The following is a 27,713-nucleotide window of genomic DNA, read 5'->3' as shown; positions in this document are numbered from 1 at the left end:
ACCTTTGGTTAAGTAGTTGTCCAACGTCAAAACGCCGATCTTACTAGAGAAGGCCGACCGAAAAGGCGCTTTGCCTGTAGGGGGTATTCTTCTTATTAATTGGCTTTACCTATTGGGATATTGTCGCTTTGCAGCTAAATGTTCAGCAAGATTTTTAGGTCAAGTTACCATTCATCACATACACTGCTGCTAACCGCAAGTCAGACTTATCTGTATATGGCATACATATACAGATAAGTCTGACTTGCGGTTGGCGGCAGTACATGTCAACAGGATAATACTTTTCTGCTCAGTCGGGATAAATTCCAATCTGAAATCTCCCTACACTGCACCGGCAGTTGATCCCAGCCACTTTGATTATGGAATTTCTTTGTAGCCACGTACATTACCGCTGGACTAAGGAAAGCCCTCCACATCCCATTTGTAAATGCAATCTCATTTAATATTCATGTTTCCACTTCATATGACTTTTCAATCAAAGTTATGAACTGCTTTTGTGTAATCAAATTAAACTCTTCCCAGTTCGTTTTCAACCATGGCACCCATTGTACATCGATTTAGGCTTCTCGCCTTGCTATTCGTGACTCCCGTTGCTCCCGATTATATAAACCCCATCCTGCTAAACTATTCCCTCTCCGTTATCGAATACTTTCACCGTCAACCAGGTCGCTTCGACTGCCTTCTTTTCGACATCGGTGGAGGTCGCCCATTCGACAATTGGTTCATAGAGCTACTTCAATCCCCGCGACTCTTCCACATTCCACACTACATCATCAATACAACCTTCCCAAGTTCCTCTGCCTACCGAATCGCCATCAATCCGTCATCGCTGGTTGTGATCAATCTGCGAAAACCTGACTACAACATTGATTCATCGGAAATCACAACCGTGATGCAACGGTTGAATCCGCACACCCGGATCATGGTGCTGTTCGCTGGAGCGGTTCTCCGCTTCATGAAGGAGATGGCAGTGTTCCTCACTGAAAGAACTTTGCACACTAGGGTTGTGTTCATCGAAATTCGGATCATGAAGGTCGTGAGGACGGGATTTGACGGGAGGATTGAAGACTTCACCGATTTGGTGCACCCACGGGACCTCTTTCGGAATATTCTGCGAAACATGCAGGGCCGCCCGGTACGCTACAGTTCGGAAAGGGCTTTGTCCCTCTCGGATAGGAACTGGATGGATGAGACCGTTGGGTTTCTGAATGCGACGGCACAATACATGAAGAACCCATGCGATGGATTGGGGGAGGAAGCGTTCATGAGCTGCTATGAAACGCACTTTAGACAAAGTCAGCTATTCGTATCGCTTAGTTTGAAGGAATACACGATAGATCGAGTATTTTCGAGGCGATTATTGTTTGGAGTTGTACCATTGGAATGCATTATTGTGGTACCGACCGGAAGAGTCCTCTCCATGACGAGCGTATTGATTTGTGCTCTAAGGTTGGAAGTGTGGATCACGTTTGTGCTAATATCGATAGTTACATATCTATTGAAGATGGCAACATTTTGCAAAAAGCATAAGTATGTTCCGTTTCTGATCTGCATTTCGATCGCCGTGGTTTTTCATTCATACCAAACAAAAGTTATGTCTTTCATAATCAATCATCCAAAGACGGAAGCAATTGGAACGATTGATGATTTGATTGGCTCAAAGGTTGTTATGAAATTACGGAAACCATTCGATCGATCAACGATGATCGAAGATCGACTCAAAGGTATCAACGTTGTCGAAGATTCGGATGAACTGACCTTAGATGGAGTGAGTCCCTACTATGGTCGTAATCCCAATACTGCGCTCCTAATTCGAAATCCTAAGAGCTACAATCACAATGAGAAACCCGTTAGATACAGAGAACTTAAGGAATATTTTGGAACACGACTTGGGTCATACATGGTTCTGACTAATGATCCACTGGTTGATATTTTCTATTCCTCACAAAGGACATTTTTCGAGGCTGGACTACTGTCAAAGTGGACGTGGGATGAATGTTCCAATACGGTCGAGGACTGGAGAGCAATTGATCACAATTTCGACATTCGGGTTTTGAAACTGGATGATCTATTCGTCATGTGGGCGTTCCTGATTTGTGGACTTCTCTCAAGTTTAATTACATTCTTGTTGGAGAGATTTTTCAGAAAAATGTAAAATTCAAGGAACAGTGAAATAAAAGGATAAATAAACTGCTTGTGGAATACAAAACAGGCTTTTCAATTGATATTAAAAATGCAATCCAAATCAAACTGACATTTCAGTTCTAACTATTTTAACGCCTCAATATACTCTCCTCTGTACCACATATTTCAATGACTCCCTTCCTCCTATAATGTGGAATGACCATTTCTGCACCCTCTTCCATGAGCATACATTTGCTTCAAAAGATAAACACATTGTGTGTTTCTTTTGTTACACAATACTACCGACCGTCTTACCCAACATTGTTCTTATGTGTGGCTAGACGTCCTTTTTATGCTGTGCTGTTGTTACCAAAATATTTTGCCTGCTCAATATTTATGCAAACGACCACAGAATGACTATGTAAAGTATGGAAGAAAAATATGACTTGCATAAACAAAATTTGATCAATAATAGGCATATCCTGGAAGGGACTGAGTAAATGTTTTTTATCAAGCCAGAGACTATAGAAGTTGAAAAGTATGTAAATGCTTTTGCTTCTCCTTGTTATTTATTGGCATTGCACACTCCAACCGGGAAATTGCCATATCACAGCCATGTAGCCATTCGTAGATCCGTAGGGTAAGACGATATAATGCGAGGCACCTGGCCAAAACGCCCTGTTTGATTTCTAGAAAACTATAATCAACTAAGGTTTGAAATCAGCTGATGCCTTTAAATATTTGTAAGACTATTATACTATGCGAATGTGGAAGTATTTTTATATTACATAATGGATATAAAAGCGAAATTCGTAAGGCTAAGGATTTGATGTAATTTTTAATGCTTGGTTGCTCAGCATTATGGAGCGACGCTGGTATACTGTCCGCAAAACAAGCATTGGATCACTCAGTTAGGCAACAAAGTAGCTTACCTTAGTGAATTTGTTTTCTTCTTCTATTAATGCTTAATCATCTGTATATATAACACGAAGTTGGAATTGTCATTCGATAATGATAAGATCGATCTATGTCAATTTTTGTTTGCTTACTCAACTGATAGGAAAAATGTCATGATAGCTGATTTGTTTTCTATATAACTTGTGCCGTGCGGTAAGACGCGCGGCTACAAAGCAAGACCATGCTGAGGGTGACTGGGTTCGATTCCCGGTGCCGGTCTAGGCAATTTTCGGGTTGGAAATTGTCTCGTCTTCCCTGGGCATAAGTGTATCATCGTGTTACCCTCATGATATTAATAACTGTGGAAGTGCTTAATAAACACTAAGCTGCGAGGCGGCTCTGTCCCAGTGTGGGGATATATTGCCAATAAGAAGAAGAAGAAGAAGAAGAAGAATGCCTTGTGTAGGTAAAAAATTGTATCAGAAAATTGATTAATTTTTGGTGGGACAAAGTTCGCCGGGTCAGCTAGTATGGTATAAAATTACTTTCATTTTCAAAAATGGTTTCTGCCTTTTTCGTATACTAAGTACACGTAAAGGCTATTGGACTATTGGTGTCAGGCCATTTGGCCGGATTCTGTTTGGCCACATGGTCGAATGCCGTTTGGCAGAATAGTTAAAATCTCTCAAATTACGATTAGTGTGAAAGAGAAGTGTGAAAAAGGAAAAGAGAAATGAGTAATGAGAGGTGAGAAATGAGAAATGAAAAGTGAATAGTAAGAAGTCAGAAGTGAGAAGAAAGAAGGAGGAAGTGAAAAGTGAAAAGAGAAAAGTTAGAAGCAAAGAATGAAAAGAGAGTGAGAAATGAGATCTGACAACTTCTTCTTTTTTCCTTCTTCCGGTAAAACGTCTAGCTCAAACTTTTGTAGAGGTATGTGGCGGGACAATCATCATCATCATCATTCTTCCTTCTTCCTACTTCCTTCTATCTTCTTCCTTTTAATTTTTCAATAATTTACAGATAACGAGAACAAATTTTAATATCTTCTTTTGTCCCACCGGAAAAATAATGATATTTTAAACTTTCATAAAAAAAATCTTTAAGAAAACTGATGAATTTTTCGATTTTACCAATTTATTTATTTATTTTTTTATTTTCCACCCCCTTCCTCATCGAAAGGTCAGTGGGACAAAAAAAGAGATTAATATTTGTACCGGCCTAACTGTGAAAAATATTACCGATGAAAATGTAGAAGAGCTGTATCATCTTCTTCTTCTTCTTCTTATTATTGGCATTACATCCCCATATTGGGACAGAGCCGCCTCGCAGCTTAGTGTTCATTAAGCACTTCCACAGTTATTACTGCGAGGTTTCTAAGCCAGGTTACCGTTTTTGCATTCGTATATCATGAGGCTAGCACGATGATACTTTTATGCCCAGGGAAGTCGAGACAATTTCCAATCCGAAAATTGCCTAGACCGGCACCGGGAATCGAGCCCAGCCACCCTCAGCATGGTCTTGCTTTGTAGCCGCGCTTCTTACCACACGGCTAAGGAGGGCCCTAGCTGTATCTATTTCGGTTAAAAACTAAGCTGAAAAGTCGGTAAACGCAAGCAACTTCGAAAAATCATGGAGGGAACTGAGATTGAATGAGTAAGTATTTCCTAATGACTTTCGAAATCCCGCAGTCAATGACATTGTCTGCTGGAAATTATATGAATTAACCGAGGGAGTTTTGGAAGAACTCCTTGAGGAACTTTCGGAAAAATTCTTGAAAAAATGTCATGAAGAGTTTTAATAGAACTTTTACAGGATTTCCAGGAAGAATACCTGGAGAAACTTTCTGAGGAACTCCTGGAGAAGCTTCCCAAAGAATTCCAGGGAGAACATCACAACTAATTTTTGAAGGAACCTTCGGAAGAACTCCTGAAAAAAATCCGAAGGAGCTCTTCCAAGAACTTTTGAAGGAAATCATGGAGGAACATCAGGAGGAACTCCTGGAGGAACTTCTGGAGGAATTCCTGAAGATTTGATAAATGTCCGAAGAAATTCTTGACGAAGCTTCCTGAAGAATTTAAATTGAATTTTTTGGAAGTTGAATTTGTTGGAAGAATTCCGGCAGAAGTTTTCCGAATAATTCATGGAGGAACTTCCAGAGGAGTTCCTGGAGGAACTTTAGAAGAATTTCTTGAAGAAACTTTCTGAGGAATTGCTGGATAAATTTGGATGGGTACAAGCGCGGTGGTCTAGTGGCTATCGCTTCTGCGATTCCTAATACTAAAACCTCCCAAACTAACAACTGGAAGAACTCCCGAATGAACTTCTGGAAGAACTCCCGAATGAACTTCTGGAAGAACTCCCGAATGAACTTCTGGAAGAACTCCCGAATGAACTTCCGGAAGAACTCCCGTATGAACTTCTGGAAGAACTCCCGAATGAACTTCTGGAAGAACTCCCGAATGAACTTCTGGAAGAACTCCCGAATGAACTTCTGGAAGAACTCCCGAATGAACTTCTGGAAGAACTCCCGAATGAACTTCTGGAAGAACTTCCGAATGAACTTCCGGAGGAATTCCCGGAGGAACTTCCGGAGGAATTCCCGGAGGAACTTCCGGAGGAATTCCCGGAGGAACTTCCGGAGGAATTCCGGAGGAATTCGCCGAGGAACTTCCGGATGCATCCCCGGAGGGAGTTCCTGAGGAATTGCCGGAGGAACTTCCGGAGGAATTCCCGGAGGAACTTTCCGAGGAATTCACGGAGGAACTTCCAGAGGAATTCCCGGAGGAACTATCGGAGGAATTCCCGGAGGAATTCCCGGAGGAACTTCCGGAGGAATTCCCGGAGGAACTTCCGGAGGAATTCCCGGAGGAACTTCCGGAGGAACTTCCGGAGGAATTCCCGGGGGAACTTCCGGAGGAATTCCCGGGGGTACTTCCGGAGGAATTCCCGGGGGAACTTCCGCAGGAAATCCCGGGGGAACTTCCGGAGGAATTCCCGGGGGAACTTCCGCAGGAATTTGGAGGAACTTCGGAGGAATTCGGAGGAACTTCCGGAGGAATTCGGAGGAACTTCCGGAGGAATTCCTGGAGGAACTTCCGGAGGAATTCGGAGGAACTTCGGAGGAATTCGGAGGAACTTCCGGAGGAATTCCCGGAGGAACTTCCGGAGGAATTCGGAGGAACTTCCGGAGGAATTCGGAGGAACTTCCGGAGGAATTCCCGGAGGAACTTCCGGAGGAATTCCCGGAGGAACTTCCGGAGGAATTCCGGAGGAACTTCGGAGGAATTCGGAGGAACTTCCGGAGGAATTCCCGGAGGAACTTCCGGAGGAATTCCCGGAGGAACTTCCGGAGGAATTCGGAGGAACTTCGGAGGAATTCCCGGAGGAACTTCGGAGGAATTCCCGGAGGAACTTCCGGAGGAATTGGAGGAACTTCCGGAGGAATTCCGGAGGAACTTCCGGAGGAATTCGGAGGAACTTCCGGAGGAATTCGGAGGAACTTCCGGAGGAATTCCCGGAGGAACTTCCGGAGGAATTCCCGGAGGAACTTCCGGAGGAATTCCCGGAGGAACTTCCGGAGGAATTCCCGGAGGAACTTCCGGAGGAATTCCCGGAGGAACTTCCGGAGGAATTCCCGGAGGAACTTCCGGAGGAATTCCCGAAAGAACTTCCGGAGGAATTCCCGAAAGAACTTCCGGAGGAATTCCCGGAGGAACTTCCGGAGGAATTCCCGGAGGAACTTCCGGAAGAATTCCCGGAGGAACTTCCGGAGGAATTCCCGGAGGAACTTCCGAAGGAACTTTCGGAGGAATTCCCGGAGGAACTTCCGGAGGAATTCCCGGAATAACTTCCGGAGGAATTCCCGGAGGAACTTCCGGAGGAATTCCCGGAGGAACTTCTGGAGGAATTTCCGGAGGAATTCGGAGGAACTTCCGGAGGAATTCGGAGGAACTTCCGGAGGAATTCCCGGAGGAACTTCGGAGGAATTCCCGGAGGAACTTCCGGAGGAATTCGGAGGAACTTCCGGAGGAATTCCCGGAGGAACTTCGGAGGAATTCCGGAGGAACTTCCGGAGGAATTCCCGGAGGAACTTCCGGTGGAATTCCCGGAGGAACTTCCGGAGGCATTCCCGGAGGAACTTCCGGAGGAATTCGGAGGAACTTCCGGAGGAATTCCCGGAGGAACTTCCGGAGGAATTCGGAGGAACTTCCGGAGGAATCCCGGAGGAACTTCCGGAGGAATTCCCGGAGGAACTTCCGGAGGAATTCGGAGGAACTTCCGGAGGAATTCGGAGAAACTTCCGGAGGAACTCCCGGAGGAACTTCCGGAGGAATTCCCGGAGGAACTTCCGGAGGAATTCCCGGAGGAACTTCCGGAGGAATTCCCGGAGGAACTTCCGGAGGAATTCCCGGAGGAACTTCCGGAGTAATTCTGGGATGAACTTCCGGAGGAATTCCCGGAGGAACTTCCGGAGGAATTCCCGGAAGAACTTCCGGAGTTATTCTTGGAGGAACTTCCGGAGGAATTCACGGAGGAACTTCCGGAGGAACTCCTGGAAGAACTTCCGGAGGAACTCCTGGAAGAACTTCCGGAAGAACTCTCGGAGTAACTTCCGGAGGAATTCCCGGAGGTACTTCCGGAGGAACATCCGGAGGAATTTCCGGAGGAATTTCCGGAGGAACTTCCGGAGGAATTCTCGGAGGAACTTCCGGAGGAATTTCTGGAGGAAATTACGGAGGAATTGCTGGAGGAAATTACGGAGGAATTCCCGGAAGAATTTCCGGAGGAATTCCCGGAGGAACTTCCGGAAGAATTCCCGGAGGAACTTCCGAAGAAATTCCTGAACGCTGGCTGAAAATGATTTTTCACGCCGCCGCCGTTAAAATTTCAATTGGCGCACAGGTCTACTTACTACCTCTTTTTTGTATCTTTATGTATCCTTCTCTCACTAGTCCTCACTTCTACTTTCGCTTCTCTCTCATCACTGCTCACTTCAAACATCTCACTTCCGTCACTTGATAAAGAAATATATTTTTACAGGGCTGTAACAAACTGATCGAATTCCAATCCGCGAAATCCGCGACAATAAAAATAATGGCACTATCACGAAGAAGCTTTAGCATGCAACCCTGGAGAGCAAAATAGACAAATCGTCGTTCCCAAAATTTGCGGTTCTCGCAACAACATTCATGGGAACCACTGTCAACAATATTGAAAACAAAGACTAACTTCTAAACACAATTCAGCGTCCGGATATCCAGAATTACAATATGATCAATTTGTCAGGTCAACAGATGGTCTATCAAATATCGTGTGAATATCAACCAAAAACCCAAATTTATCCCCCAGTGGTGATTATGCCTTTCTCGATTCAATGTGTTGAATTCGAATTAGTATGGTAAATGCAACGTAAATTGCCTCCATTTAGGCGGTTAATAGCTTTGATGCGATTATATCACGCTGCTTAAAAATTACTCAAATATGAGAGTAATGGGTTGCACCACAGCTAAATTGATTAATGATTTAAAATGTGCATGTACACAGCGTATTTGTACGTATTTGATAAAAGAAAAATAGAAATATTATTCAAATCGCATGACATATTAGCAAACAAAAACAATAGTGTGCAACTAGGAAAGTTTCTCCGTCGAATGAAACTAGTTGCACTCGAATCGGTCCTTCTATATGAAACGTGTTTAACAATAAAAAATTCCCGGGGCTACACACATACACACACAGTCAGACATGTGCTCAGTTTTTCGAGCTGAGTCGATTGGTATATAACACTATGGGTCTCCGAGTCTTCTATCAAAATTTGGCTTTTGGAGTGAAATTATAGCCTTCTGGTACAACTTTGTTGTACGAGAAAGGCAAAACATATTATATTAGGATATAATATGTTTGGATCCCAAAGTATTACACACTCCTCATATACTCATATAAAGAACATAACCATCTTGTATTTATCCAATAATTTTCAGCGAACTCTACAATCACAATTTTCAAGAAAGTAAACATAAATCCGCGATTTCCACGACTACATTTGAAAGAAACGTGATTTTCTCGACTGATCAAATCCGCGAGATTCGCAAAAAACGCGAAAATGAAACCTTTCGACCAAACGACAGTCGACCAAATGGTATTCGGCCAAATTACCCAAAAACATGGCTATTGGACCACTCCAAAATCGAACTTTTTATAGAAGTCTCGATGACTCATAATGTAATATTCCAATCAACTCAGCACGATGAATTGAGGTGATGTCTGTATGATCGTTTTCCAGCATTTATATATTACATAATTAAAATAGACATCACAGCTACATTTAGAGCCAAACCAGACTCCAGGGCATGCAGAAATGCGATAAACAGTAAAATGAGAAGTTCCGCTTGAAAATCTTATAACTCGAGGGAGAAAAATAAATAAGAATGCAGACAGTCCACTATAAATCCTCATCAATCGTAAAAAGCTATGCAACCTTTCACATATAAGACCAACAAATTTGTCAAAACAGCGCAAATGAAAAAAAACCTGTTTTCTCTTCAAGGTGCTTCAAGATTACAAGCAAAAAATAAATCCCTCTCCTATTGCATGACATGGCTAGAACAGCAATCCGATTTATTTCAATGGAAACGTACGTCAGTCAATATAAATATATATGTAGTAGTGCGGATAAAGGACATTTGTTCTTCCCATTCCATTCCGGTTTTCCGCTAACAATGCTCGAACGGATTTAGCGGTCTATTTATCCTACCGCTAAGCAAAATCCGAAAAAAGCGAGTACTGCCTTATAGTGGACTCTTCTAGAAAAATATTTCGATTGGATACCAAACATGTTGATATCTTTAATAATTATTTGCGAGCGTCTTAGGGGAAAATGTTACGGTCGATAAACAAAACACTGAAGATGTCCACAAGTAGTGGATGAAATACGTATTTGTGTAATTACCAAAAAACGAATTAGTGGAAGTAAAAGGAAGACAATTTTTTAAAGCCGTGTATATTGAGCGATATCAATATTTTATTTATACAAACAATTCGAGCGATTTACTTTCTGAGAGGAAACAATGAAATTTTACTATGAGCAGGTTTATCGGAAAATATTCACAACATTTACTAAAGGGTACCCGTAGATATTTCCAATTATTTTCTTAGTTTATGGGTCATTGATTTTAAGAAACGAGTTTTGCACTTTTACAAAAAAAAGCGAAACATCTAAAATTTCGTCCAGGCAAAACGCTGTAGTGGGAATAACCTACAATGTACTACGCGTCTCCACGCACTGTTTATAACAGAATGCTGATTTGCCGATGTGGTGCGTTGTTCCCTGAGAGTTGCCAAATAAATGGCGCTTTGCCTCATGAGTTGCATAAGGTAAATATTTCGATGAAAATCGTTAAAGCCATTATATATATATATATTGTAGCAGTGTTTGCTAACATAAGGACTTATTGCCCCCCACCTTCCCCCACTTTTTAGGAGCAATTTATGTTGGTACGCATTTTTGTCCGTACCACAATTGCTCTCAAATGCGAACCAGTTCCTCCGTCCAACATATCGCTGGAAAATTTTACGGTGGCATAACCTTGATTAGAAATTATAGACAAATTTATGATTCTCCGTCTAGCCATACTGTGGTGGAGTAGGTTTGCCCTCGGAGATTTATAGCTTGATCATTGTTTTGACAATTCGCATTTATACACTAAATAATAAGCTAGTGGTTTTGTTCACTACTAACGTCGAGATGACCAGGCGTTCGCGGTTGCCCGACTCATTAGGGTGCAGCACTGGCGGCAGTATAAAAATGTATGCGATTTGAAACATATTTTATTTTTATTTCAGTGGGAGATTCATAAAGGACTTGAGTTCTGGTGTGTTTCGATTCGTGACTAACTTAAAATCTGCCGGACGATAGTTTTTATGAGTGCTGTAATTAGGAAAAGTGATGTATGCGCCATTTTCCAAATACGGTGGTAACAAATAGTACAGACAACAATTACATGTTTCTCAATTACATTTTCGACGGAAAGACGGAAAGATGCATAAGTATTAGATTGCTAATGTCGCTCCTGTTCGCGTGACTAACATCTAGGTCACTTTGATCTGGCAGCTAAAGTACCGGTACTACAAGTGTCAAGCCAATGTTGATGATGAAACAAAACATGTACTACAGCATTATGTATAATAAACGGCCAAGTTAAGCTTGTGGAAGTATATTTTGGCGAAATGCTTTTAATGACTACAGCGCCACTAGCGTTCTAGTACTTATGCTTCTACTGAAAGACCAGCTATGTAAAAAGCTAACTAAAAGAAACAAAAATATTTCCGAATACAATAAAATAGTGTTTAACTTTTCTCTCAATATAATAATTCAGTCATTCTGGAAAAATGACGAAATACCATTGAATATTGTGCAGAAAATTTCTGGCTCGCCGGCTCTGGTGTCAATTCTGAAATTTGGCCCGTGGCTAGAAAACGTCATTCACTAAATTTTGCCTGTTACGCGGTATTCCAGCATTTTTCTTCCTGTTTTACTTAGTAACACATTTTGTCAAATTGTAACGATTGATTGTGAGGAAAAAACGATTATACGATTATTAGAACTCAACATAAAAAAGGCCCAACCTGTGATTCGAACTCAAGAGTTCCAAATCGAGAGCCCTTGTGGAAACTGGATCTAAACTTAATTTCCGAGCATCGTTTTATTGTAACAGCTAAAAGCTAAACTTTTTATTTACACGACATTACTTTTGACTTAATTAACAAAACTTACATAATATAGTTCTTGAATTCACTTCCCATTTCAACTCAATGCGGGTGCCTGCGTGACTCGATGAAATCTAAAATTCACTGTTAAGATAATCTATTTCCACTTCAATTGATTTCTACTTACATCTAGCCTTTTATAACTAAAATTAAACTAATAACTCTTGATAACTTTCAATAATTGCCTTAGTTCCACTGCACGCAATATGTATGCTGATTTTTACATTAACGAATTCCTACTCTGATAGCACACTTCATGATATTCATCTACCTAAAATTAAACCACTTTTACACCTAATCAATGTACCTACCAAACAAGGTTTTCGTGTCTTTCTGCATTTGAATCAGGGTGGTGCTAACACTTTTGGTTAAATTTGAGTTGACTATAGCAAAAATGCTTTGGTTTGTGGCAATATGTTGATATAGTTTAAACATTGTGTGTAATAAATGTGAAGATTCACAGAAAATAAGTAAAATTAGTAGAACATTTGTTAATTAGTATTCCCATACAAGTTTTATAAAACGAAAAGATACAGAAAAACTTTGCACCCAAAGTTTTTGTCACTTACACCACTTTGCGTTTTATGCCCTCCTTGTACTTGTACATATACCCCACTACAATTACATATCAAAAGCCGAAAACAAGATCCAATCCACAGGTATATGGACAATACTTTCATCTTCAATCCTTTTAATATAAAGTTTGTTTACAATATTTTAACTCAGGAGCTGGCATGACTGCTACAGAAAAAAAAACACTTTTTTTCTTGAACTCTGATGTAAATAGATACAACAGGAGCATTCCTTGATAATCAGTGTACAGATCATCAACAATGCGAATACTTTTTACTATTGTTAATTGTTAAATGTTAATTCAATGCAGCAATACGTGATCGTTTGCCGTCCATTTCATGGCTTGATGCTGTAAAGGATAATCAAACCGTTTGTTCGAGAAATTGCATATCTGACATTCTTTGCAATCATAAGATTTTTATTTATACTGAATCTTCGACCAAAAATACGTATTTTGGTGAATAACATAGAAAATTGTTTGGAAATGGAAATGGTTTGGAATTGGAAATGGAAATGGCGTCATATTATAGGCGATCATGTAACCAGATTATGTGATTTTGTGATTAAGTGGCGTGAGATGAAAGCCGTCGAAATTTCAAAATACTTGACGAGTATGTGTGGTATTGACAAGCCTAACATACCTCTGTTCTTCAGTCACTTGACAGATCAAAGCCGCCATCGTACGAGATACATATTCGAAGTCAGTCGACCCTACCTTACTCACGAGGTGAGTCACGAGCTCTAGCAATGCAAACATGATTGCTGCTTTATTTGAGAGGCCTTTATAAGAGAAATGCGGATAGAAAATTTGACTTTGCCAACACTGCAGTCAATCTTCTTTATCAAAGAACAACACATGAAAAGGAAAAAATGGTTTATCCAAGTAAAATTTCACATACCGCTATTTAATATGTTCAAATCACATGACAATAGAATACAATAAACAAAGCAATTGCATTTCATGATCTAATGATCTAACGTAAAATGCATTCCAAATTTGTTTATTCATAAATGGTATTAAATCAAATTTGGGCGTTTTCAGTTTGAGCCAAAGTTTGGCTGCTTGGCAGGGAGAGGGTCGTTGAGCCGAAACCCATTCGGCCGATATCCATTTGGCCAAATGCCACTAGGCCAAGCAAACCATTAGGCCGAAAGTCATTTAGCCGAAAGGGTAATTAGGCCGAAAGGGTAATTAGGCCGAAAGGGTCATTAGGCCGAAAAAAATATTTGGCCAAAAGGGTTATCTAGCCGACGGGGTCGTTTGGCCGAAAGGGTCATTTGGCCGAAAGGGTCGTTTGGCCGAAAGGGTCATTTGGTCGAAAGGGTCATTTGGCCGATTGGGTCATTAGGCCGAAAGGTTTATTAGGCCGAAAGGATCATTAGGCCGAAAGGCTCATTAGGCCGAAAGCGTCATTTGACCGAAAGGGTAATTTGGCCTAAAGGTTCATTTGGCCGGAAGGGTCGTTTGGCCGAAAGTATCATTTGACCGAATAGGTCATTTGGCCAAATAGGTCCTTTGAGAAGTGATTGTGTCATTAGGCCGAAAGGGTAATTTGGCCAAAAGGGTTATTTGACCGAAAGGGCCATTTGGCCGAAAGGGTCATTTGGCCGAAAGGGTCGTTTTGCCGAAAGGATCATTTGACCGAATAGGTCATTTCGCCGAATAGGTTATTAGAAAAGTGTGAAATTAGGAATAAGAAGAGAGACGTCTCACTTCTCACTCCTAATTTATCACTTCTCGCTGTGAAGAGTGAGAAACGCAAAGTGAACTTAACGCTCTTCATTTTTGTCCGTTTGGCCGGAAGGGTCGTTTGGCTGAAAGGGTCGTTTGGCCGAAAGGGTCCAACGACCCAGTGCTTGGGAGTCAACAGAGTCAACAGAATTGAAAATATGATAAATCAGATATTTATTATCCCGATTGTTGTAGAAGTCGATTTTTATTGTCGTTGCAATCTTTGATTGTAAGTTAAGCCAGGAGTTGAATTAAGAATAAGAGCTTTTTGATATTTTTCATTTTGATCTATGTGGGGACACTTGCCAGATCCTTTCAAGGCCATAGGGAGCATATTGCTGAGTTTCAGTGGAACGTTGTTCAACTGATTATTGTTCAGCTATTGATTTGGCTGAAACCAGTTTCTTGGTGTGTGGTTCCGTCATATCTACGTGAATCAAAAGAATACTGCTTTTGAGAATTGTTTTTTGTTTGGTTTTTGAAGCGCTTTAAAAAATGTTGACGATTATTTTCTAGCATTTTATTGTCCATACTCTTTGTTTGGTATGTCAAATGACCCGTAATGCTGGGTAGACACCTTTACGTGCTGTGTTACGGGGTATGATCTACCACGGTTACATTGCCAGCTACAGGCACATCCTGACCCAACGAATACCTTCCTCATTATCCAACTCCGTGGTACTTATGAAGGTTGTCGCTAAGTCGGTGGCCTCTCGTTAAGTAAGTACCACATCAACACTTCCTACCTCTCCTTAGTTAGGGTGAAGATGGGCGTGACCAGGAATAGTAATCCTCATGCTTTTGTTATTTTGTTTTTTCCCCTTCTCGATTTCCAATAGCATTCTAGATAAGGATCTCAAAAGTAAAACATGAGTATCATTAGTGTCCAATCTACGAATTACACCGTAACAATGCTAATACTAATGCTAATACTCTTTGTTTGGTATGTCAAACATTGCAGTTTGTGCAAGGCTTTCTTTTGTTTCGTTAAACGGAGTTGTTCAATGGATCCAATCTCACCGATTTGATTTATTTGTTAATGGATTATCCTAAGTGTGTGATGGACAAAACTTGATTATGTGCGAAACAAGTTACTCTGTTTTCCTTTGCTGTCTGCCAAAACGATGAGATTCAGCTGAAGTAAAAAAATTGAAATAAAAGTATATTACCAATGTTTGGTGGAATTGATACAACCATAGAAGAAAATACGAGTGATATCCTGTAAGAGTATGAAACACGTGAATTTACCAAAAAGTGTTGTTCCATAAATAACCACTTGCAAGATTCGTTTTCAAAACTATGTGTTATATTTTTGTTGTTGTCGTTTTCAAAACAAAATATTCCAGAGTTTTGTTTTTATTAGAACAGTATGATATATCAAAAACTCGCAATCGTCATGTTCCTTGTATTACAATATTACAATATATACAATATCGCGTAGATTAGGTGAATTGTAATTAGAAGGCAATACTTCAATTAGGTGAATTTTGATGATGGCTAGAGCTTTGAGAAATTGGAGTACTTTTTGACGTTGATGGAACGACCGCAAGAAGAATGGTATTATTGTGGATCATAATGATCACAAGTCTGCGTTGGTGCAAAACCCGCACTTAATAGATTCTTTCTCGTCGTTGGTGGAACGCCCACAAGAAAAATGGTATTCTTGGGGTTTGGATTGATCACAAGTCTGCGTGGTGGGACGCCCGCACTCAATGGATTCTTTCCCTGCGTTGGTGAGACGCCCGCAAGATTAATTACGAAATGAGACGTTCGAAGTACAATAATGTGCCTGAAGTGTTTGTTATTGATTGTTATTGTAGAAGAGTAATACGATTATAGATAATATGAGGAAGTGTTAATTTTTCTACTCTATTCTAGTAGCCATTTTTATTAGGAAATAGGGTAGATGTGTGGTATTGAAGAGGCCTATAAACATCAACAAGCCTAACATACCTCTGTTCCTCAGTCTCTTGACAGATCATAGCCGCCATCGCACAGTGTTGCTTTTTGCCGATTTCGTGCGCTTTTTTAATAACATCGTTTCTGTTGATTTTTTCGCTGTAGTTTGTTTGGAGAAGACGTTAGATATGAAAAGGGCCTTTTTTTGAGAAAATCTGTAAAATGATTAATCCACCTAGAAACGAGATAAAAATTTTGCTTAACCATCGAAACCGGATATGAGCCTAGTGTCTTCAGGAAAGTTGTAGCGGATGGTATTTCAAGTTATTTTGCCAAAGACACCCCATACCTATGACTTATATAGTACGAGATATGTGACATTTTCTGTGGAAGGTCCCTGAAATCAGTTTGTTGAGCATTACTATTTTTCTATGTTTAAGACATTTTTACCACCATCTACAAAGTTGTTTGGCTAACAAAAATACACGTTTTTGGAGAACATTGCGAAGCTCTATCTCTTAAAATTTAAAAGCTATTTGAGAAAATGTGTTTTTTCTAGGGGTGTTTTAGACTCGTGTAATTGTTCCGGCGCAAAATGGCGCACACAACTTTTTAGTACACTGAAACTGCTGTATGTTTTCTCGGGAGGAATTTAAGCACTTCGCAAAAAAAAACTAGCAAAAAGTAGCGATACTCTGCTTCTAGTTACAAAAAGATTCACTATCGTCTAATTTACCCTAAATTACTCGCGTCACAGCAGTACAATAATACTAAAGCTCACAAAAAAGAAAATCCCTTGCTGGCGAAACAATCAACTCCAATCGTTTTCCGACTCTACTGGTTGGTTCATTATTGTTCTTCCCTCCCAGCGACAATTCGCTTCGCCCTTCGACGAGTGGCGGGTCTTATCTATGAATTATGATCGATTTCCTAACGACGATTAACTGAAACACTGGTCCCTCTTGTCGTTCCAGCGGACATGTCTGCCGGCAGTGCTATCGATGCTGGCCGTACTGGTGGCAAGCGTGACCGGTGCCGGCGGCGATTTGTCCTCGCAGCAACAACCCAACGGACAGAAGCCACAAACCGGACAAAAGGTCACCGATTCGGCATCGGCTTCGGACGGAACGCTCGCCAAAGCGATTATCAACAGTTTGGACAAAGCGCAAAACAAGCGAGGCGCTCCGGTCATTCCGACCACGATTGTCGGTAAGTGGGATGTAGTGGTTTTTTCGATTTATGATACATCAAGCAGATTGATTTTCATTGTCACTATCCCTCTTTGAAAATGAAAAAATAGATTTGAATTTAATTTATTTGAACGATTTGGATGTATGCAAAAGAGTAGCGATAGGCATTCTCGGCAAGATGATCATTCCATTTTTACATATCTACGATATGCTAAGAAATGTCGAGGCAATCTCCTAAACGAGATGGAGATTCGAACAATGCATGCCTCATAGCTGCGTACTTGCCGCTGAGTTAAGGAAGGCCTCTTTGAATAAATCCAAAACAAACAAAAAACAATATGTTGATTCACCCTAACGGTTACGCAAATATTATCAACCCAAACAGGTACCCCCCAACATGCGTACATTAATCAACCGGTGGCTGCTGGAGCCACAGCTGGATCGGTAGTCGGTGCAGCTGTGGGACCGGTTGCTTATGCAGCGTACGGCCATCCCCACTACCACCAGGCCGGAGCCATTAGCAGCGCCGGAAATCTGAACGCCGGAAGCCACCAGCAGCTGGTGCAGCAGAGTTCAGCCGCTGTCGCAGCCCCTCAGGTATGTTTGTGCTCCTTTGTGTACTATTTGTGTATGTGTGTCTATGCCTCGAGTACGGCGGCTAAAATAAACAGCTTTGCGGTGTTTTGTTTTGAACGGGATTTGTGGCTTGGGGGGTTTCTCGATCTAGAGCGAAGACCAGAAAGATTTTTGCAGACGAAAGCGGTATTAAAATATATTAAACGACATTAAGAGCGAAGTGCTTCAATATGCGGTTGAAGTTTGGGAAGTCAAATGACATGTCCTGCCTTATTTGTGAAAAAAGAAAAACTTCCAAAATTCTTTCAATATGCCCATGTTAATCAAATGGAGAAACAAGTTTCAAGCGCTTTTTACATACATAGGATGGAATATTTATAATAAATCGTTCCGGCAAAAATTACTTTTAGCAATACTTCGTGGGCTTCGTGAACGTGTGGTAAGCGGTTTAAGTCGTCTAAGTATATTTACGAGCCCTGTAATGTGGGCTCGATTCCAGCCATCGTAAGAAAATTTTTCGTAAAACAGGAAATGCTCCATTTGTTCACTGGGTGTTGTGTAAATGTCCTGTCTGTTGTCTAATGCTTTTTTAAGTTCATTTATTTGGTAGGCTCAGGCGTGTATAACGCATTACGGAGCCATGGTTCATTATGATATGTACAATCGATGACATCTTATTATTAAGTTAGTAAGAGAGACAGTTAAATACTAGAGGTTAGCCATACAGTCTGTGTGACCTCTGACCGTAACTCGTTTTTTATAATTACAATATTTTAAGCTTTCTTCTTTCATTTTTCTCCAGTACGACTTTTCCCTCCACCCTTCTTTTCGCATCCTGGTTTTTTCCTCTTTTTTTCTCCTCCTTCCTTTCCGTATTCTTTCTTCCTTCTTTATTCTTTCCTTTTCCTCTTTTTCCTTTCTCATATTTTTTTTCTTCTTCTCTAATCGTCCCTTCTTTTTCTTCAACACCCTTCTTTTCTTTCTTCTTTCTCTTCTTTCTTACTTATTTTTCTTACTTTCTTTCTCGTTCTTCATTCTTCTTTCCTCTTTCTTTCTTCTACCCTACTTCTTCTTCTTTTTTTCCCTTCTTCCTGATTTATTCTTCTTTCTTCTCTATACTTATTTTTCCTTATTTGTTATTTCTTTCTTCATCTTACTTATATCTCCACTTATCCTTCTAACTTCTTCTCACTTTTTTGTTCTTCCCATATTTTTTTCTCGTTTTTACGATTTTTCTGTTATTAATCCTTTCTCGCGACTTTTTGTTTATTTATCTTCTTTCCTATTCCTTGTTTCAACTTTCTTCTAAATACTTCCATCTTTCTTTTTGCTTTCTCTTTCTTCCTGTTTCCTTCTTCCGCTGTCCTCTTTCTTTTTCCTTCTTCCATGCTCCCTTTTTGCTTCATCCTTCATCCTTCTTTTGTCTACCTTCCTCCTCCTTCTTAATTTTCCCTTTTGACGTAAACTACGTCTAAGGGGAAGACTCTGATACAGGGTGTCAAATGAGAATTTCAAAACTGGAGACCGTCACGAAATCATGTAAGATTTGTAACATTAATAGGTCCTTTATCTTTCAATGGATTTTAATGATTTATATATCAATCGATTCGTAAACTTTCCACCAATTTGCCAGTAATATTGAAACTAATATTGAAACGATTATCAACGCTAAACTATTGAAAATTTTAGTAATTGTGTGCATCATGCATCCCCTATACAGCGCGTTCCAATCCTTGGTAATTGCCTACTTTTAGGGTATTATCTATTATTGAACTGGGTTGTATGAATGGGGTGGCCCAGCCGCTAGACAGTGGAGTCCCTACTCCTTCATAGAGGTAGTATTGTCCTGGGATGATTCCTTTTCTTCTATATAGAGCGGAATAGTTGGTTCAGTGTACTATATTTGGTTTTACGTAGTTTACGTCGAGCGGTCGTGTCTTGTATGCAACCCCAATTTTTTGCTTTTTTTTCTTCCTTCTTCTTTTTCCCTTCTTCCTGTTTCCATCTTTCTTATTTCCTCTTCTTTCTCCTTCTTGCCTTCCTCGTACAACAAAGTTGTACCGGAATGCTATATGATCACTCCAAAAACGAACTTTTGATAGGAGCCCCGGAGATCCATAGTGTTATATACCAATCGACTCAGCTCGACGAACGTAGGTGATGTCTGTATGTGCGTATGTATGTGTGTGTATGTGTGTATGTGTACAAATTTTGTAGACACACTTTTTGGAGCTTAGCATTGTCAGAATTACTTGCTAGGTTCCATTCGACGAGAACTCCTCCTGTCCCATTGTTTGTTATTGAAAATTTGCCAGATCGGACTATGGGATCAGAAGTTATGGCCAAAATACTATTTTAGGCCCAAAACACCCTAAAAATACTCATGTATATTTTTTTAGTACTTTTTGCTCGAGAAAAGCACTAACACCACTAGGTGGATGTATCAGGGTTTTCATAATTCTCTTTACTTATTTTTTCCATTTTTCTCTCTCTATTTTTGTTTTATTTCATTATCTCTTGTTTTCCTTTTTCTACCCTCTTCCTAAATCGTTCCTACTTTTTAATTCTTTCTTCTTGCTTTTTCATCTTTCTTGTTTCGTCTTTTTATTGTTTTCTCTCCCCTTTTCCTTCGATCCTTCTTTTTCCCCCTTATTTTCGATCTTTCGTTCATTGCTTCCTCCTTTTTCTATTTTGTTTCTTCTATTTTTCTTCATCCTTATTCATTCTACTTTGTTCTTTCTTCCTTCTTCCGTCTTTCTTATCTCTTCCTCTTCCTTCCTTCTTCCCTCACCCTTCTTTCTTCTTATCTCTTCATTCTTCACTGTTCCTTCTTTTTTCTTTCTTCCTTCTTTCATTTTCCTTATTCAATTTTTCTTGTTTTCTTCTTTTTTTGTCTTTCTCATTCCTTCATTTCTCCCCATTCTTTATATTATTTCGACGTACATCCTTAAAGCTACACAAAAACGGATTATAAACTCGTATGCTACAAAAAATGCAATAATTATTATTATGATATAATATTATAAATATAAATTATAATATTTCGAAGAAAACAATTTGCAGTTATTTAATTTTTCAATTTACGTAAGATATTCACGGAAGTGTTCTAAATCGCACCCAGTTGCGAGCTGTGATTGAATTTGAAAAGTTTTCACCATGGGTAATTAATGGCGTTGATGAAATCTCGCGACAAGAACCAAACAACAGCTTGATGCAAATTTAATCGAAGGGTTAACTCGTGCTTCTTGTGATCGTGAAGAGTGCGATACACCAGCGCCTTCGTTTTACATATTCATATTGTGCGCGCGCCTGTTTGAAGGCTTGTCATCAAGGCGGGATGTGATGAAACGATTAAACATTTTCTCACACTAATTGGTGCCGAGTATTCCCAGCGGATAAGGAGGTGCTTGACGGTTATTTGAAATTCTTCATTTCGTTTGAATAATTGAGATGTTTTATGGTTGGATTAACGCTTCCTATGCCTTGGGAAAAGTAATGAATATTAATTACTTTCTTTTTGTTTCGAAAAAAATACTGAGTTGCTCTGCGCCATTGATAAGTTGAATTGAAAATGATCAAATAAGAATTTCGCATTATATTATTGTTTGATCGGATGAACCAGGGGGAGAAGGCGGAGCACTGAATCCCTACCCCAACATGTGCGACATCTGGATTTGGTTCTAAACTGTAAACAACAGTGTTAATTCTCTACCACCTTTTTGTTATGGCGAGGCAATTTTTATGCACACTTTTGTTTTCGATATTTTATCAAAATTAAACACTCAATCATGCAGCAATATAACGATATGGTATGCTTGAGATACCTGCTTGATTGTAGGGACTCGAAAAAGAATTTATTTGCACTAACTAACCGAATATAAAAATGTTCGCATTAACGATTGCGCCCTAACACCGGTTCTAAGCTTCGATGCAGAGTACACGAGCTTTGTTCGCCAGTGACAGGCGTATGAGGCCCTTGGGATGAACGACTAGAAAAGGGCACCTTTATGTTTGCATAAAGGGCATAAACATCCGTACACCCAAGCACTTTAGTATATTTAAAAGTCTCTGGAGAATATGAATCGAATGCAAATAAAACGTTGATGTAGTGCATGAAGGCCTTTATTTTCCGTCCTTCACGGAAAAGTTTTGAATCAAGGGATCTAAATACGTAAAGCTATTTTTTGACTAAATATTCAGGAAAATCAATGGGTCAAGTCAAAATGTTAACAACTCTAAATAGTTAATTACGAACCTTGAAAGCGATCTCTTCGATTTATATTCCGCTGATCTTACTTTAATCATTGCGATTTGCAATTTAAACACAGTTACTTTTGGTACAATTATGGTCAATGCCCAAACAAATGGCAGCTAAAACCCCGCGCTTGCTAGGTGGCGAATTGTTTTTGATTTGATTTGTTTCAACTTCATAAGCTATGTTCAAGCTTTATCAATGACGGAATAGAGAAGTCCTACTGTAGCAGATTGGTAGAAGTCTCATAAAAATTTCTCGTTTGTAGTGCGACAACTGGTGCTAAGCACGACAAAAATTAAGCAAAATCACTTTTCACAATTATGTTTAACTCGTTTTGGAGGAGATTAAAGGTGTTATCGTCTCATATGAATATTATTCACTGATCAGAATATTTTGTGGTGATATGATGTGCCACTTAGTGTATAATGCACTAGTGGGACAACTGGTATATCTACCGTAGTGCAAGAAACGTCATTTTAATTAAAATTGGGTTAATGGGCCAAAGTTCGGCTCTAGGTTTTGGGGTTCCGTGTACACTAGACTGGCCCAATATGCATGAAATCCTGAATTTCAAACCTTGCACCCTTAAATGACAGTTTGGGGGTCCCAGAAGCTCCCCTGAAAATTTCAGCTCATTCGGTCCAGTGGTTGGCGTGCGCAAATGGCTCAAAGTTTGTATGGGAAAAGTGATCCAAATGTATGAGGAAACGCAACCGTTTCAGTTTTTTTGCTTCTAGGTGGCGCTGTAGTCGACGGATTCCTGTTGTGGACAAAATGTAGAACCTTTTTTATATAAGGAAGCGACTGGTGAAGACTGGATGTAAATCCCTTTGAAATTGGCCAAGTTATAAGCATCCAAAGTCGAGGGTGTCGAGCGTGTCCCCCAGGGGTGTTTAAAATGAGAGCAACGTACCACCGACCATTGCGGCGGCGATGCAGACGTATTCGGTGCCGTGCGAAATTAAATGCATGATTATCACGCAATCTCGCGAATTTTTATCCGATTGGTAAATACTTTCCGTACTCTGTACAGTAGTGTAGCTAGAGAGGGAGGGGGTGAATAAGGGGGGCAAGGGGGTGATCTTTATTTTTTTAGTAGAAGTATACATCCGGGATATTGTTCGATGTTTAATCTCGCAATTTTCTGGCGTCGTTTTATCTTCGAGCTAACACGCTAAAAAAATTTACTCAAAATTGACATAAATTGAAGAACTCAAAATTTTGTCAAGTTTGGTTTATGCTATAGTTTAAAGTTCAATTTTCGAAGCGTGAATGTAAATACACGAAATAAATTAAGTACTTCTTCCATTTATTTTGTTAGTCTCAAATAAAAATATACAGCCATCCAGTTCCAACATTATTGATATGATCCCTCAAAATTACCTTATATTTGGTAGGATCGTTCCTTATAGAACAATATTGGACCCATTTTATTATTTCCCCTTTATGGTGACCAATTTCAATATAGGGTATTCAGAAAAATCGATCATTTCAGGAATTTTAATTGAAAGTTTTAAAGGTGTAAAGTTGCCTTCAAACGGTGATGTGCTTGGTCGGATGCGTTTTATAATGAAAAATCAACACTTGAGTATAAAACCAGCTGCTAAAACTGTAGTAACTGAACTTCAATTTTTTTGGGAGAAATATAGAATTTCTCTAATGCAACACTACAATGCTGTTGTTGAGCTCCTAAAATTATTTAACAAAATGCGAGCAATTATCAAAAAATCTTCTCACACGGGAGATAAACAGAAAGAGCAAGACTGCCCATGATCTCATAGTTGACGTAACTATCATTGCACTTTCGCACGTATTTCGAATAATATAGGGACAAACATCGCACATGAGCTCTGGAACAAGCAACGTATCAATGTTGCAACGGTCGAATCACTTTAGTAAACGCGTAATAAATCAAATTCGCTGAAATTTCGAATGGTTGATACGTCAACTATGAAATCATGGGCAGAAGAGTATAGTTTCATTAATAATTTAGATCGATTGTTTGACATTGCTCGACGAAATGCATTAAATTTGATTAAAAACGATAAGGATAAACAGTTCCTTATTCTGCAAAGGGAAGTTGGAAGGCCTGGATCTGCCTTTGCGAGAGTTAAAAAAGGCAAAATCGAAAAAAAACCAACAACGGAACCAGAGCCTTCCTTGGAATCTCAATCAGCTACCAGCGTTTTTACTAAGTTTTTTTTTTTTTTTTTTTTTTTTTTTTTTTTTTTTTTTTTTTATGATGACCGTGCATTTCGTAGTTGCTACTCCGTGATCGACCAGAACAATCGCAATTGCACAGGGAACCAATGGATGGAAGCATGGGATTTGCTCTCCAACCTCAATGTGCACAGTCCGAGAGCTCTAGTATTTTGGATAGTCGATAACGGCGCTGGCCACGTCCTCACGGTCATCGGGGATGGGAAGGAATTGATGATGCAGTCACTCGCCCACTGCAAGCCGAGAACACCTCTGCACTCGCCACGAGTTCCTGCGGAATTTTATTGGAATCTTGGGGTTAAGGTTTTTTTTTTATGGCAGAGGTTCGTCTTGGTTAACGGGTTGCCAATGTGATAGTTATGAAAGGGTGGTGTAGTATTCTAATTGGATGCCGAAACGAACATATTCGCTCATTTCGAATTCTAACAGTAACCTGCTAGAACTAATCAAGTTGTAGGTATAGAGGGATAGAAGATGGAAACGGTATGAAAGCCCATTTCCAGTTCTAGCGATTGCTAGAACATGAGAAATATATGAAAAGATACAAAGTAGGAAGAATGGAACGGGCCTGGGATTGAACCCACGACCTCCTGCGTATGAGACAGAAGCGGTAGCCATATGACCACCAAGCCCGTTAATACCAGCGTCTTTACTAAGTTTTGATGAAAAAGGCCCTTCTTCAAGTATTTTTATAAAATTTAAATCGGCATGGCCTACTATGGATCAATCCTTTGATGAAAATATGGTAGACGAAAACATTATTGAGATCCTTGGTGATGAAACACAACATTTGATTGATTTTTTGAAAAACCAACTCAATATTCAACAGCAACGACAAGACTATAAAGAGTTGCTAAATTTATCTTTAGCATTTCTTGGTGTGAAAAGAATTAAATTTTCGCCACCAGGAGCACATAGCAATGCCAGATGGATGGCGAAAGCAATATATTGTCTTAAAATATGGCTGTTTAGAGGCCAATTTGACATGACCGATGATGAAAGGCGAAAAATTCCAGTAATGTGTGCTTTTATTTTACGAGTTTACATTTGGTCTTGGTTTAAAGCTCCTTTACCCTCATCAGCAGCACGAAATGATCTAAACCTGGCAAAAAAATTGATAACTTTACGAGATGCTTTCCCTGATCAATCAAGAAATGTGTATATGGCTGCGGCTTCAAGATTTGCAAATCATCTATGGTACTTGAGTGAAGAACTAGTCGCTCTGGCTTTTTTCGACCCAGAAATATCTACTGATGAGAGAAAAGAAATGGCACACAATTTAAAATCTTGTAAGGGTGATGAAGTAAGAAAAATAAAATTGAAAGTATCTACGATCGATAAGTTGACTTCTTGTACGCTTTCGTATTTTGTTTCTCAAAACACGATGAATTTTTTTGAAAATTCTGGAATGTCTGCAAATTTTCTCAAAGAAGATCCTAGTATATAGGATGAATTGGAAGAATTTGTTGAAAGTAGAAATAAAATTAATTCATTTTTGGTAGTGAATGACTGTGCTGAAAGAGGAGTTCAACTAGTTCAAGATTTTTGTGGAAAACTGACAAAAAATGAAGAACAGTTTAAATATCTTCTCAAAGTTGTTCAACAGCAATTTCCAGGTTGCACTGTTGAAATAAATTCAGAGATGTTATCGATCATTTAGTAAATGTTGTATGGTGGACTTTTAGTGCGAAGATTTTTCTACAACTCTCCTGAACAGGTCGATGTTTGAATTCCACTGCTAAAGGAGTTACGGTGCTAGTGCTACTTATACTAAATGATAACAAAATATGCAATCATTTAGTCTAAGTTACTGCTACTAGCGCTACAGCTTCGTTATTAGTGAAATTCAAGCAACGAACTGTTAGGCAGAGTTGTAGATAAACCTTTGCACTAGAAGTCCACCATACAACACATTTTGAAATTTAGCCTCTGGAATGAGTTATTGACAAACTACTAAATGATCGAATGCAGATTACTAAATGATCGATAACATCCTTGCTTATACCTATATTAATAATTTATTTCAACTGCTAGGCCTTCCTTTATAACAGAGCGAGTGCAACCTGGAAAATTTTGCCTATGCTGTTGAACAACTTTGAGAAGATATTTATTATATTTTTATTATATTTTAGGCAGATTACTAAATGATCGATAACATCCTTGGGTATAAGTGTTGTTTGTTGATAACTTTGTGGTTTTATACAGTTAATAAATTATGCTATAAACATTGAAATTGTTGTTTGAAAAATATATAACTTATATAATATCCCAGGTCTCTCTGTCTTTCTGTCCTTCTGTCCCTCTGTCTGTTACGATTATATCATATCGTTCTAAAATTGATGCAACGGGCATCACGATGTCCGAAATCAACTCGTTAAAAATATTTCATGAATTTTGTCTCCCCTTAAAAACTTCAGCTGGTTGGCTTCAGTTCACGGGCAGCAGGGACTATGTCCAAGGGCTTGACGATCCCTCCCCAGGACATATGCGAGTTGTGACAGTGGGCCCTGTTAAACCTCTATAAAAAGCTGCATGTATCCGCAAGTAGGCTCCACCAAAGCGACCGTGTGCCGCTCAAAGCGCACAAGCCCAAGTCCTGGTGTTAGGAGGGACGCTAAACAGCCCTGACACGACGGCCCTCCGACGAGACAGGAGGTTTGCGCAGGCCCAATAAGCCGCCTAGAAAACCAATCATTACGAACAATATAAGAGATAATGCGACTCGATATAATCGGCAAAGACCTAGGCGACGAATACAGGATCACGATTGGAAGCTTGGAACATGGAATTGCAAGTCGCTAGGTTTCGCAGGTTGCGACAGGATGATCTACGATGAATTACATCCACGCAACTTCGACGTCGTGGCGCTGCAGGAGATTTGCTGGACAGGACAGAAAGTGTGGAAAAGCGGGCATCGAGCGGCTACCTTCTACCAAAGCTGTGGCATCACCAACGAGCTGGGAACCGGCTTCATAGTGCTGGGTAAGATGCCCCAACGCGTGATTGGGTGGCAGCCAATCAACGCAAGGATGTGCAAGCTGAGGATTAAAGGCCGTTTCTTCAACTATAGCATCATCAACGTGCACTGCCCACACGAAGGGAGACCCGACGACGAGAAAGAAGCGTTCTACGCACAGCTGGAGCAGACATACGATGGATGCCCACGGCGGGACGTTAAAATCGTCATCGGCGACATGAACGCACAGGTAGGAAGGGAGGAAATGTATAGACCGGTCATCGGACCGGATAGTCTGCACACCGTATCGAATGACAACGGCCAACGATGCATAAACTTCGCAGCCTCCCGCGGAATGGTAGTCCGAAGCACCTTCTTTCCCCGCAAAAATATCCACAAGGCCACATGGAGATCACCTAACCAAGAAACGGAAAACCAAATCGACCACGTTCTAATCGACGGTAAATTCTTCTCCGACATCACGAACGTCCGCACTTACCGCAGTGCGAATATTGAATCCGACCA

The 27,713-nt window shown here is 40.1% G+C and overlaps 1 protein-coding gene across 1 annotated transcript in view; it reads left to right on the top strand.

Moving 5' to 3' along the window:
• The window catches only part of LOC134219282 (serine/threonine-protein kinase Wnk-like), a 255,232-nt gene that overhangs the window by 88,313 nt on the left and 139,206 nt on the right, over positions 1-27,713 (top strand). The window contains exons 2-3 of the mRNA XM_062698008.1: positions 16,966-17,200; positions 17,567-17,778. Of these exons, the coding sequence (XP_062553992.1) occupies positions 16,966-17,200; positions 17,567-17,778 (447 nt within the window). The remainder of the gene's footprint in view (positions 1-16,965; positions 17,201-17,566; positions 17,779-27,713) is intronic.

This window comes from Armigeres subalbatus, chromosome 3, assembly GCF_024139115.2.
Source record: "Armigeres subalbatus isolate Guangzhou_Male chromosome 3, GZ_Asu_2, whole genome shotgun sequence".
In the NCBI taxonomy this organism is placed as follows: domain Eukaryota; kingdom Metazoa; phylum Arthropoda; class Insecta; order Diptera; family Culicidae; genus Armigeres; species Armigeres subalbatus.
This window is presented reverse-complemented; position numbering and strand designations above follow the sequence as displayed.